Source organism: Neophocaena asiaeorientalis, unplaced genomic scaffold, assembly GCF_003031525.2.
Source record: "Neophocaena asiaeorientalis asiaeorientalis breed wild unplaced genomic scaffold, Neophocaena_asiaeorientalis_V1.1 scaffold26, whole genome shotgun sequence".
Taxonomy (NCBI): Eukaryota; Metazoa; Chordata; class Mammalia; order Artiodactyla; family Phocoenidae; genus Neophocaena; species Neophocaena asiaeorientalis.
Window position 1 is genome coordinate 10,679,997 of NW_020173108.1, and position 14,261 is coordinate 10,694,257.

Sequence of the window (14,261 nt, forward strand, 5' to 3'; positions counted from 1 at the left end):
GGGTACCTCCTATTTTTTCTTTTGTCTGAGGCTGCACAGCTGGAACTTATTTTACTTCTCTCACCCTGAACTCTGCCCTAATTTTTTGTCCCTGTTACAGTTCCCTGGTGTGGAAACCAAGATTTAGCTTGCAGAGTACAGGCTACCCTTATTTTATTGTTGGAAATACCCCTCTTCCGTTTCTAGTTTTTTAAAAAGAAACATCCCCAGAGCCATATCAAAGTATCTGTTGTTTACATGATATTTTAAATTTCTCCAAGGCTTCCACCTTTACTTAGTAACCTCATTTCCAAGTTTTACCTCTGGGGCTTTGACCTTAACCTGCCAGTGATTCAAGTCTTGAGACACAGCAGGCTGTGGGAGATGAATTGTGTGGGCAGAGCAGTCGGGGGCTGAGGTTGCTCTCAGGGTGCAAGCTTGATAAACCCGGGGCCAAAAGCAGGTTATTAAAGCGTGACTTTTAAATCTCAGAAGGTAGACTGGTGAGATGTATTGCATCATAACTGGTGATTTTGTTTTTAATATGAAAATTAGGTATTGTGCTGCTTTTAAGAAGGGCAGATAGCCAGCTGCAAGTTGTTGCTGGGGTCTTCTTTCAAGAGGCCTAACTTTTGTTTTAAGACTTTTTCCTGAGGATCTGGTAACCATTTTCCAAGAAGTCCATATGGCTTTGGTTAATCTCTATCCTATTCCCACCACTTCTTCTGTTCCCTACCCTCCACCCACATACACAAAATGGATTTTATTGACTCATTAAATTCTACAAGACGTTTTCCGTAGTACCACTTGTTTAAATGGGCTTTACTTCTTCAGCACGTATTGTGAAAAGAATATTAATGCTTAATTCTGCCATCACCTGTCTAATTTACATATATTTACGTTGTATGTGAGACCACGTGAAAACCTACAGAGGAAAAACTGGGCTGTGCTAACAGCTAATAGCCCATCTTTTCTTTTGACTTGCACAAATTAAGAAATATTGTCTGCGGCAAGCACAATGGAAAACTGTGTTTTTAATACCCCCCGCCAACACACACACACTCATTTCTTTGGAAAAGAAGCAGCTGATTATTTTTTAAAAATAAAATTTCCCAAAGTACTCAGGTTGACAAGGGACACTTGGAATTACGATTTGAGGATGAATAAGGCTAGGCAGAGGGATGATAAAATGAACTAATGAGTACAGGATTGGGCCTGAAAATGTGAAGAAAATATGAGAATCTCACCCCTCTCCTTCTAAACTTTCGGTTCCTTATGAAGAAGAACATTTGTTTCCTTGATTGCTTTTGAGTTGCTTAAAATCTCATGATGTTTATGTTTAATTTGATAGCCTGTGTAAAAGATAAATAGGAGTTTTTTGATATGAAGAGAAAGTTTAACTTACTATTTGAAGTCCTTTTATTTCCGGTGTCTTCAAGCCCATCTTTATATTCTGTTCCTCACATTTGAGGAAAGGCATTCTCTCTTAGGATTTAAGTTTACGTTTTGTATCAAAGCTCATTTAGGTTCCCCCAGCAATTTGGAGTTAATGTGAGGCACCATGCTAATTACGAGACGCGGCACAGGCTGGCTACATGAGCAAAAGCTAAGTGGCATGGGGAGGAAAATGAAAAACAGTTTTTAAATGCCGGAGTGAAAACAAATAGAGATGTCTTGTAGTGTTTCCTCAACAGCAGTTTATAATTACCTCTCTTCAAGGCCTGTTTTAAGTGGACTTGTACCAGTAGCTTGAAAAGTAAACTCCTAAGGGGTGCGTTTGTTTAGACATGGCAGCAGAATCAGGGAGGAGCTGCTGTGTGGGAGCCTTCAGCACAGCGCACTCCGGTGCCTTAGTCCTAAAGCCTCAAGTGGGCATGGGAAACCCATGACTGCACAGCATTATGTCAGTTGGCTCCTGAGTAACAAATCACCCCCGAATTTGTGGCTAAGACAGCATTTATTATTTCACCATTTCTGTGGGTCATGAATCCAGGGGCAGCTTAGCTGCGTCCTCTGGGTCTGGGTCTCTCCCAAAGCGACAGTCATTTGAAGGATTCAGTTTGTAGCTCACTCGCACGATTGTTAGCTGGATTCTGCTCCTTGCGGGTTGTTGCCCTGAGGTGTCAGCTTCTTGCACGCGCTTGTCTGGAAGTCTCCCTCTGCTCCTTGCCATGTGGGCCTTTCCACTGAGAACCTCACAGTGCGGCACCTTGCTTCAGAAGGTGAGCGAGAGTGCTAAGGAGAAAGGAGGGCACAGTCTTTTACAACATAATCACAAGTGACATCCCATCACTTTTGCTGTATTCTGCTCACCAGAAGCAAGCAACCAGGGCCAGCCCACTCTCGAGGGGAGGGGCAGACACAGAGCATGCATACCAGGTGCGGATTGTCGGAGCTAGGTCAGAAGTTGCCTGCCACAAGCATGATGCCACAGCCAGCCAATGGGCCCACAGTTAATTGTGATGTGAATGCTACAGATATTTGTAACGCTAAATACAGCCTTTGGAAGTACGGATTTGGAGGCGTTGAATGTGGTCCCCTTTATGTATCAGATTGGCTGGTAAGTGCTGAGCCATGCTCACCTGAGCCCCAGGAGAGCAAGCAAACAGGTTTTCAGGAATGGCTGAAGTTGGAGCTCCTGTCTGAAGTCATGCAACAGAGCGAAGATAAGCAGCCCTTTTTTAGCAGGATACTCTAAACACGGAGAGCCAGAGGGCCCCTAGATTATATTTCATTATGTGTTGTAAGGTTGTGATGGGTACTTTGCAGATCATTAGGGGGAAGGGACTCTGTGGACTGATTTATAAAGTTGCTATTAAGATCGTGGAATGGGAGGCTGTGCTTGTTTTAATGGTCCCCACACCCCTACTCCCAGCTTCCTGACTCCAAATGTACATTTTCAGCAGTAAACTGAGTAAAGGGATATGAATTAGGATTATGTGACAAATGTTTAAGACATGAATTGAATTTCTCATTTTAATCTGAAAAATTCTATTTTAAAATCCATATATCTTTTTTTTTAATGGAAATATGGTCGATTTACGATGTTGTGTTAGTTTCTGGTGTACAGCAAAGTGATTCAGTTATATATATATATATTTCAGATTGTTTTCCATTACAGTTTATTACAAGATATTGAGTATAGCTCCCTGTGCTACACAGTAGGACCTTGTTGTTTATCTATTTTATATACAGTAGTTTGTATATTGTAATCCCAAACTCCCTCCCCCCTTTTCCCTGGTAACCATAAGTTTGTTTTCTCTGTCTGTGAGTCTGTTTCTGTTTTGTAAATAAGTTCATTTGTATATTTTAGATTCCACATGTAAGTGATATCATATGGTATTTATCTTTCTCTGCCTGCCTTACTTCACTTGGTGTGATAATCTCTAGGTCCATCCGTGTCACTGCAAATGGCATTATTTCATTCTCTTTTATGGCTGAGTAATATTCCATTGTATAAATATATACACATCTTCTTTATCTTTCCATCTGTCCGTGGACGTTTAGGTTGCCTCCATGTCTTGGCATTGTAAATAGTGCTGCTGTGAACATTGGGGTGTACGTATCTTTTCGAATTAGAGATTCCTCCGGATATATGCCCGGTAGTGGGATTGCTGGGTCATATGGTAGTTCTATTATAAGTTTTTTAAGGAACCTCCATACTGTTCTCCATAGTGGCTGTACCAATTTACATTCCCACCAACAGGGTAGGAGGCTTCCCTTTTCTCTGCGTCCTCTCCACAGAAAATCCAAATATCATTATAGGAAGAGTTCAGGTCTAGGTTTTCTTCCCCTCTTGTAGGTGAAGACCTCTTTTTGGTTGCTAAAGCTCCAATTTGGGAACTCAGGGATGAAATGTTATAATTCTTTTGTCCCAGTTGCTGTTGTTTGGCTTCTGGAGGACCTGTAAAGCCTGGATAAAATTCCCTCTGATAAACACTCCCGCGACACCCTCGCATGCCCAGATGAAGCTCATGCAAACCTCAGTTACCACATGGATGCCTCCTGGTCCCTAAACTGTGTTTCCTACCTATGTCCCCAGCTGGGATAAGCACAGCACAAGGACAGAAACAGTTTGTCTTATACATCTTTGCGTCCATAGCACCTAACAGGGCAACTGTACGTAGCAGTTTTAAAAGTGTTTGAGTGGATAGATAAAGCTGCAGTCATATATAATAAATGGTAGTAATTATTTACTATCAGTTTCCAAACAGTCACTATTAATTTTCTAAGGAAAACAGCGTATTGTTTTAAATAAAATAGTGTTACTTAGCGTAAAGTGATGTGTGTCTCTAGAACCCTAGAGATCAATAATACCGACCTCCTGACAAAGGCCAGACACGTTTTAAGTTTTTACTCCCTCATGTCCATCTTCAATCTTGCTCATAATTGATCCCAAGAGGATTTTCTTTATAAATTTACTTGTGTGACTATTACATTTTTCAGTTCCTCTGTTTTGTGTTTTTAATGCTTCAAGCCTCCGCTTTGTTGTTTAGGTGTGACTAGTAAAGCACTTTCATATTACCTTATATATTCAAATATTACTAATAATAATCGTTCTTAGTAAGTGATATAAAGGAACCCTCTATTTGTCAGGCAAGAGGTGTGGGGTTAAGAAACCTGGAACAGGACATGGAATAAAGCCACACTCCCAGTTTTTTAAACCTTGCATAAAAAATTGAGTTTTGCTCACATATGGGAAAAGTTTTTATGCCTTCTGGTATTATATTTGTTTTTCAACGTGGCAAACAAGGAACCCAAGTTATACCGACTTAGGTTAAGATTTCATGAGCTCAGGTCAGAGGCTGTGGAGTCAAGGGACTTAATGTAATCTGCACTGCGTACTCACATCATATGTTTATATTCTTTGTTTATCAGTCTTTCTAAGGATTAGAGTATAATAGTCAAACAGCATCATAAGGTATCAGTCACGTTATCATTGTCATACAGCTTTTCTGGTGACAGAGAGGAGATGAGGAAGGGAGAAGTTGGATGGGGAAGAGAGGTCTTTATATAAATATAAGTACATTTAATATTTTTAGTGTACAGAATAATATAGCTCATCCAGTAACTAAGGCTAATTGTCCCTCTTTGCGAGATGGTGAGAGAACTCTCTTGAATTTTTCCTGGACAGTTTATCATGTGTTGATGTTTAGTTATTCCAGCGTGCCCCACAATGGTTTTTATGTCCTGGATTTACAGGATTTCTCCTATATATAAATCTGAAAAATGTGTGCTAACTCTAAGAAGTTCCCCCACTAAAACAAACATTTGATCTTGCCTTGAGCCTGTTATATCTTACAGTATCATCAGTAAAATCAGCTGTTGCATGTGGTAAATCAAGTTCACAAGGCTTGCAGTAAGTTCATCTCAGCTCAGAAATCCATAGCACAGCAGCGTAAATATCCATGTGTCACTTTTTCACACCATCTCTCATAAATAAGATATAAACTATCTCAAGAACCCGTGGTTTTTCTAACGAATTGGAGTCACCTATGTGTACTGTATTTGTGACGTGCACATTTGCAGTTGGGGTCCACAGGAAGAACATCATTTCCTGGATCAAACCACAGAGTGCAAATATTGTGCCCTAAATAACACACTAGTTACTGTAAATGTCAGTAGAGGGAGTTTTTCCGACTCTGATTTAATGAAAGCCTACGGCAAAGCCAGCTGTTAGCACTTCTTAACTGCTTGTCAGAGCGAACACGAGGGTGGGGAGGGCTGAAAACATCTTTTCTGTATCTACTTTGGTCTAAGAATTAAGAGAGTTTTCAACAGGTGTTGCATAGCGACACGAGGGTCCTTTCCAGCTTGATGTCTTTTAGGTGGTGACTTTATAAGTTCTCCTCCAGGATGTGGACCTGGAGTTACATGAGGAGATTGCTGGGAAATTAACCTAGAGTTTGCATCTTGAATCCTCTCACCTGCAAAATCAGCATTTTCGTTTTCTGGGCTCACCATGAGGGACAGTAAGAATAGAGGAGGAAGAAGGCACACTGAACACCGGTCCTCTCTTTGTCACTGACGGTATTACCAAACTAATTGTGAGCCATGTGTATTTTGACTGATATCATCTGCTCTTTCTGAACAAAGAAAACACTTGAAGCAAACACATAGGGAGGAAAGTATGCAGCACTCGTTTCTGTAATTTTTGTCATCTTTAGAATGCATGTGTAAACATATGTGATTGTTAAGGGTCTTACTGCCTTGGAAATCCCTTTGACGTTATGCTGGGTGTACTGAGAGGAGATCATCTTTCAAACGCAGGGGAAGTTTACAGTCTTATTATCTTGAAGAGGAGAAGAAAGTTTCTTCCTCAAATGATTTATAACTTGAAACATGTTGTCATGTTTTGGTAAGCCCACTTTATTAATTCCATCCTTCTCTGTGGCAAATTTTTAAAAATAAATGTACCATTGCAACCCAGTACTTTCTCAATAGCATATTGTACTTATAATAGCCTGATGGAAGTTGCTGGGTTTGGTTTAGTCATACAGAATGTGGAGCCAAGTTCTGAGTAAAACCTCTAATTGAATTACCTGCAAAGCACTGACAGACAGGCTTTCAGGACAGACAGAGCTTTGCCTTCCCCAGCAGAACTAGGTCATGTTTAAGTTGGCCTTGTAACTGTTAACTGGATTTTGCCAACGCTTACACCCTGGGCTCTGGTGGCTGCGGGGCCCCTTTCCTGCTCTCTATGAAAGCAGGAGGACTCGTGCGGCGTTATCTCCTTATTTTAGAGAAAACTGATTACAGATCAAGTTAAACGCAAGAGCTTTTGAAATAAGAATCCAAAGTATTCTTCTGTAGATTACCAACGTTCTTGCATGATTCTTTCTTTATTGTATTGCAAAGGAAAGACAGGTATAGGAAAGTAGCCCTTTCGACGGCAGTCAGTCAGTGTCAGTCTGAAAAGTATTTCTGTTTCATCTTCTGGGAAGAATTCATGAAAGAATTTACTGTGGCCCATTTGCACTTGCAAATGAATAATCTGGTGGTGTTCTCTCCTTTCTCTCTTGCTCTCTTTGTCTTCTCCACAGCCTCTGCAATCCCAGATAATGGAAGACGGTCCTGTCTAAAGCTCAAAGTCTTTGTGCGACCAACAAGTAAGTTCACTAAAATGAGCTTCCGAGGGTGGCTTCACTGCGCATGCTCTATTGTGTGGTCTGGTTCACAGCGGTAAAACTTTTTTTTTTTTTTACTGTAAATCCTGTGTGGTATCTGTTTTGTATTATCAACATCCATGTTTCAGTTTTCATCAAATTTTTTCTCATTATTTTTCATGATGCCTTTATTTAAGTACACAGCAGTTGCTAACTTGTTGTTTCTCAGACTGTTGTACGTGCACAGCAAATGGGAACAATATTGGCATTTGGATACATGCCACTGATTGTAAAACAGTCTCTCCATAAGTAAAAGGAAAAATTAGAAAGAAAAAAGAAAGAAGCGGGAGTTTAAGGGTGTCTTCACTAACATATTTGGCTGTTATCTCTATTTTTGTTATAGATAGCTGTATGAAAACTATAGGTGTTCATGATCGTGTTTTCGATGTTAACGACAAAGTAGAAAATTCATTAGAACCAGCAGGTTAGTATGCTTAGAGAATCTCTCTTAACAAATGCATCTCTCTCTGGTGCTTCAGTACTTTTTTTCCTTTCTTCCTCTCCGCATGCTTGCATGTTACAGTTGCTCTGCTTTTGCTCATTGCTAGCAACGCTAATATTACTTATATTCTACCTCATTCCTCCAGTATCTCTGTGTAATGCATGTTAGATAAATTATGACTTTTCTTTTTTTTTTGACATGGGTTTGATACAATGCAGTATCCTAGTGTAGAAGCCCCATCAGAAAGCTAAAAGTCTCACTACTTTTTTACCATATCCTCTGAGCATGCTGGTGAGTTACTGTGACTATTAATGGATCTGCTTTCATGTAAGACAAAAAAATTTCTACTCTATGTGCTTATAAAACTTTACTTTTATATTATATCCAAATCTATGGATAAAAGTAATAAGACTATTGCACAAAATAGCAACTAATTCAACCTGTTTAGTGTTCTCTAGAAATTCACATGCATCGCTGAACTGATCTAAAGGGCTTCATTTTACTTCAAATATTATTTGTGCTGTTGTCAATAGAAATAGGTCTGGAGAAGCATAACCGTGTTGCCTCCTAACACCACAAACTCATGCACCTGCTGCTCCCACAAACGTATCCACAGTAGTCTGTCGAGCCAAACGTGATCCCTGATTACTGAGGCAAAACAAGCATCGAGGACAAGTAAATCTTTTCTACTACTTCTATCTTCCATACCCCCAAACTTTCCCATCACTGTGAAGAAAAATAAAACCCACCAACGGGATCGTTGAAGCCTTTGTACTGCAGCATACTGTGGATAATGTAAACTCTGTAAACCCTCCACTTGGTTATAAATTCAATCTGGCTCTTTAATGCAGCTAGACTGATTATGAGGTGGGGGGAGCCCTCTATCCTCTGTTCACTGAGGAGTGTGCCTCATAGCCCCTGGATGCCCACCTACCTGCGGTTTCCTTTCCTCACCCCTACTTGCTTGAGATCTCCTGTGACTATCTCAAAGCTTAAGGACAGTAGAATTATTTCCTCTTCCCAGAAAGTTGTAAGCCCCCTCTTATGTAAACCGAGACTTTTTTTTTTCACCTATTTGCAGTAGGACTTACCTTTCTGATGGCCCTGGAAATTAAAAGGTTGTGAGGTCCACTTTATCCTTTGAGTACTGTTACTGGGACACACAGTCAATGAGCCTTAGGGAAACTTACCTTGAGTAAATGTGGTGCCTCAGGGCATACAATAGCTGCCACGTTGTAACTGACAGGAAGGGTTAGGCTTTTTCCACAAGCATTCCTGTTTTTCTGAGGCAGGCATCTTATCTAGAGCACAGAGGAGAGGTGTGTACAATAAGCTCTCAGAGGCCTTAGTGGCTCCCCAGGGATCCGTTAGCTGCTTTAGAAAGTTGCAAGGAATGAGTGCTGACATGGAGACATTTTAATTGTGTTCTGGAAATCTGGAAGCATTACGGTGGCTTTTCAAGGTTCCAGACTCCTCACAAGCGTGAGGACTTGGGCCATCACAGGATCTGTGAGTGAGATGAGATCTTTTAAGGACCCCAGAGTCTACACTCTTCCTTTTGTAACTTGCCCAGGCCATGCAGCTAGTTACACACAGATCCAGGTGTAATATTCATATTTCTCAACTCCCATTCCTACATTAGTATAAAAGGATTCTCTTACCATTGCTAGACATAGAGATGTCCACGGAGAGAACTTTTACTATCTTGGCTTTGTTCATAAGTCATGTGTAGGCTGACCGGCAGGGTTGGGCATGTTATAAGAGTTTTTGATGTACACCGTTGCAGAATGTAGGCAGAGCTTTCCAGTAATCTTTTTTCCAGGTAAATTCCATTGCCTATCGGGAAAGCAAGAGGCTGTTTAGAAACATAACAGATTGCATGTTTTTCACTGGTAATGAAGAGACACACTGAGGACTGTTCTGACATTAGGAAAACTACCTTTGAATTCAACTAATGATAAAATGCAAGATGCTAACATGCATTCACGTGGGAACATATTTCACTGTCTTTGGGGAAACAGACTCTTTTTCAGTGAGCATTTAAGTCCATGATGGCCCCCAAATCTACACACCTGTAACTGATAGAAGTTTGCAAAGCTTTGACAGAATGTGGTCAGACTGTGTGTGTGTGTGTGTGTGTGTGTGTGTGTGCGTGCTGGGGAGAGGCATGCAGGTGTGCTTGCAGGAAGAAGCTCCCTGAGTCAGTCATGACTACATTTAAGGGCATTCTGGTGATCACCTTCACTAAAGAAGTAAGACAAGGTTGAACTACGATCCCTGGCTGCACGAATGCAATAGCAGATTTGATACTTCCCTGTACTCCTTCGAAAATTCATACTTGCAGCTCCGCACCACTGTGCTGGATGGTTGAGTGCAGACCCAGACTTTATGAAGCCAGCAAGGCTGAAAGGATTCCACTGCATGTTCTCAGCAATGTATACTAATTCACCTGTCTTTGGAATGTGTTTGTCTCTTTTGTTTGCTTGCACACTCTGCCTGCCAGTTTCCTATCATCAGGGATACAGGATGATCTCAGGGCACACATATGCCACATAATATGCTCCAAAATATTGCTCGTATTCTCTCAGTTAACCACTGAAAACCCTCATGTTGTGGAATCCTGTAGCCAGGAGGCAAGACTTGATTTGGCTTCTGAAGAGAAGTATTTTCTTTTTCCAAGCCACATTCACTGTTACAAGTTTTAGAAGTTCTCTCGTGTTTAGGTGTAATTTCCATTGGGATAGACTTTGCTTATGACTTTCTCTTTAGAATTCTGAAATGGCTCAGACTTACCTAAATAACAAACAAACAAACAGCCTGTTTTTCATTTTGCTTCCTGGGGGCCACAGAATCTCCCAACACTGAGGCCCTGTTTAATCAAAGGATGCTCTGTAGAATCCTGAGGCAGGACCAATGTTACAGTGAGAAGAGAAGAACCCTGGTCCCCTAAGGGGACTGATTTTCTCCTTTGAGGGCAAGAGGGTACTTACTGGTTGGTTGCCTAGAAAAAGGTTAATTCCAAAGATGGCCATGATTTGAGGATCAAAAGGCACATTGGCCTCATGGCTTCTCTTATATGATAAACAAACGCTTTCGTCTCAAAGGTGTACAAGGTTCATTCCCCTGTCTTGTGCCGTGTGGGCCTAGAGCGTGGACAGCCCTCGCTGAGCACCCTGGTCAGACTGAGAAGGCGAGTCCCCTTCAAGCTCACAACTGAGTATCTACGTGTTACTTGGGTACCTCTTTTATCAGTACACTTCCAAACTTTACAAGGAAGAGGACTGGGTAATATGTTGGTGAAGATAAGACTGAGAAGAACCCAATAGCTGATGTAATTTCAGGTGTATAAATATAAGTGGTATTTCAAAATGAACTCTGGAATCCTCTGGGTTTATGGTTCTTTCACAATTAAGCCTGAAGTACTCCATTATTCCGAATAACAACAGGTTGGTGCTCTTAAGACAGTGATTTGGATTTTCTTTTCAGGGCTGTTAAGGGCATTTATGTCTACCTCCTAACTACAGATTTAATACACTTGCAAGGCTAAGAAACGGCAGAGAAAAGAGTCCACAAGTATTTGACTGCATCGTGTGAGGCTTTACATTTTCCCCTGCATCCATTTAACTTCCCATTCTTGCTCCCTAACCTTTTCTAGTCTCCTAAGCTAATAGGTATTCCATGCAGGTTTGCTAAGGTCCAGGAGAGGAGAGCAAATTTGACACAGGGATGCAGCAGCTTCTACACGTGGGGACAGGCTAAAATGATACGAGCACTCCAGAGCAGAAGCCTCAATGCTGAGAAGACATATTTCTAAGTTCATATAGGGAGTGAATGTAATGAACAGAAACAGCCCATGTGAGCATACCCGAAGTAGAGACCAGCCTGAGCCTGCAAGGTGGTCGCTTTAGGACAAATAACAGGGAGTGTGACTCTGCCTAGTAAAGAAAAAGCATCCCTATTGTGACACGCTGTGTGATGTGAAAACAGAAATGAATTTAACAGAATAGAGTTATTAGTCCATTAAGGTGTTCGAGGTGGGTCATTCAGGGATGTCTAGCGATAGCGATTATCCTTTGAGGTCTACGGAATTGGGAACAACCACTAGAGTCTCACTTGTACCCATTCTCTCTGACTGACCATACAGTGAATCCAGCCTGACAATCGCTGAGCCTCCTACAGGAAGTTCTCCTGATGCTAAAATAAAATCTACCAAAGAATCCCACTGGTGGCCCCACGTGTAGTTCAGAGATCACTGAGTCTAAAAGTACGAGTTAAGCCAGGTGGAAGGAAGAAGACGGGCAATGCCAGAGCATAGCATGGCTCATAGGCAAGCCTCCAGTCTATCTTTAGGTACTAATTGCTGCAAAGTTCCTGTTTCGAAGTTGAGCCTGTTAATCATGCAGCTCAGGAAGGCTATCCGAGTCAGAGGCAGTCTCATAGAACACTTTATAGCTAAATAAAAGAAGCTTACCTCACTTAATCCACTTTATTTAGAGGAAAGTTTGCATCCACACTGATAATTTATGTGCCCAGCTTCAGCCTGACAAAAATAAAAATAGTCAAGTTCAAGTAATTTAATCCTGGAGATACAGGGTTTGTAATAGAAATAGTACCACAGTTGATTCCTAACTGTAGGCAAGCCAGTGGGCACCGATTTATTTAGGTTTGGTGAGCGCTATGTGTAGTTTAGTTAAAATGCTGTTGTTTTGGCATTTAATTCTTCACATTTGAAAATTCATCTAGACGTCCAACAACCAGGCATTCAACACTAATCCTATGAAACCGCTGAAAGGGGGAAAAAGGGCAGCCCATTCTGGTTAACCACTAATGTGCCGACATTAACTGCATCCTGCCACCCCAACCCCCGTTACTTGCTCCTCCAGGGCATATTGGGTTTAAAAGGTACATTCAGATACCAAGTTTGTAAATGGTGTGTTTGACTGCTAGCAAACCTGAGTAGCTCACGTGCCAGAGGTTACAGTGTGCACATTTTTCACCTCAGTTTTTAAGGAAAGTATTAATATTGCCAAGAAAGTGCAATTTTCTCTGCCTCTCCTTTGTTTGCTGTAAATAATGAGTGATTATGCAGACATGAAAGTCAATGGTGGCACAAGGTTCATTACCCTACTCTGCAGAGGGTGGCGCGGTCTGTTAACAGCAGGCTGCTGCAAGAGAGTTATTAAGGATGTGAAATCTCATTGGAATGTGTGCTTTCTATTTGAACAGATGATACCGTACACGAGTCAGCCGAGCCATCCCGCGGCGAGAACGCGGCACAAACACCAAGGATACCCAGCCGCCTTTTGGCAATCCTACTGTTCCTCCTGGCGATGCTTTTGACATTATAGCACAGTCTCCTCCCATCACCTGTCACAGAAAACATCAGGGTCTTGGAACACCAGAGATCCACCCAACTGCTCATCCTAAGAAGGGATTTGTTATTGGTTTTTTGGCAGATGTCAGATTTTTATTTTCTTTCCTTCAGCCTGAATTCTAAGCAACAACTTGGGGCCGGGGGAGCTAACATAGTTGCTGCCTCCCTCACCTCACCCCACCCCTGCCCTTGCCTTCTCTCACCCCTTGCAAATTAGATGGACTCCAGATGAAAATGCCCAGTGGTTATAGTGCCACCCGTGGTCGTCTGCTCCTGTGCATTCTCCTCCAAGAGCTCACCTCCTGTAGCGCACTGTCAGCGGTATGTGGACGAGGAAGGATAGTGGCAGATGCAGCCGGTGATGATGGCGAGGCCCAGGAGGGTTTTCGTCTCCCACGCAATACTTATGCCTTCTCATTCAGGACTGGAAGACGATCGTGCAGGGCATCATGTCACCTCATGTCACCATGTCTAGTCCAGAGGGGAGGGATTAAGAATAGATATAATATTACACCATTTCCTCTAGGAGTATATAAATGAACAGGCTTCTGAAAGGCTGAGACACTGGTTTTCTGTTTTTTGTTTTTGTTTTTTTAAAAAGGTGACTGTCTTAAAGCATTCTTGACAGCAAAACTTGTGCTCCGTAAAAGAAGCCTTTTGTCTAGGAGGCGGGTCGAGTGCCGGAATGTTAGCACAGAGCAAGTGTGAAAACACGCTACGTGGGGTGGGGGATATATATGTGTGAGTGCCTCTAATTTTTTTGGTGACTGGGCAGTGCACACCAGATTTTTTTTCCTTTGAATAGAGATCACCATGGTGCTACAACTTTTTTTTTTTCCTTTTTTTTTTTTTTTAAAGAAACTGAAAGAGGCATTTTTACAAATAAAGTGACCTTCCCCAAGGCTGACAAGCCAGGGTTGATGAGTGTATATGGAATAGCTTTGGATACTCCTCTGGAGGAACAATGTGTACCAAGGAAAGGGTGTCAGTGGCCAGAGGAGATGTAATTTGGCTTTGCTGGAGCGCCAGTGTGCTGTGGCCTTTCCCTGACTCCCACCCTCATACCCACACTTTGCTCCACACTCCACGACTACAGGGGCTCAGACACAAACCCCTGTCCCCGGAAGAGTCAACACTACTTGGAAGGGCTAAAGGGAAATTTGGAATAAAAATTCCAAAGTCTGGAATGAAAAAATTCAAGAGTTGATTTTATACTCTTTCCCTTTCTGACACAGCCTGAAGCGTAGGGGGAACATATGTTTATCTGTGGGAGATAAACAAGATGGAGTCCCAAAGACTT

General features: G+C 41.8%; 1 protein-coding gene across 2 annotated transcripts in view; it reads left to right on the plus strand.

The window, feature by feature from the left end:
- EFNA5 (ephrin A5) overlaps positions 1–13,762 on the plus strand; it is a 278,072-nt gene extending 264,310 nt beyond the window's left edge. Inside the window, exons 3-5 of one of the 2 annotated variants that reach the window (XM_024743378.1) lie at positions 7,023–7,088; positions 7,489–7,569; positions 12,814–13,762. In XM_024743378.1, the coding sequence (XP_024599146.1) occupies positions 7,023–7,088; positions 7,489–7,569; positions 12,814–12,935 (269 nt within the window). In that variant the 3' untranslated portion in view covers positions 12,936–13,762. The remainder of the gene's footprint in view (positions 1–7,022; positions 7,089–7,488; positions 7,570–12,813) is intronic. The other variant, XM_024743379.1, reaches the window with a different exon arrangement.
- Positions 13,763–14,261: the final 499 nt, after the last annotated feature.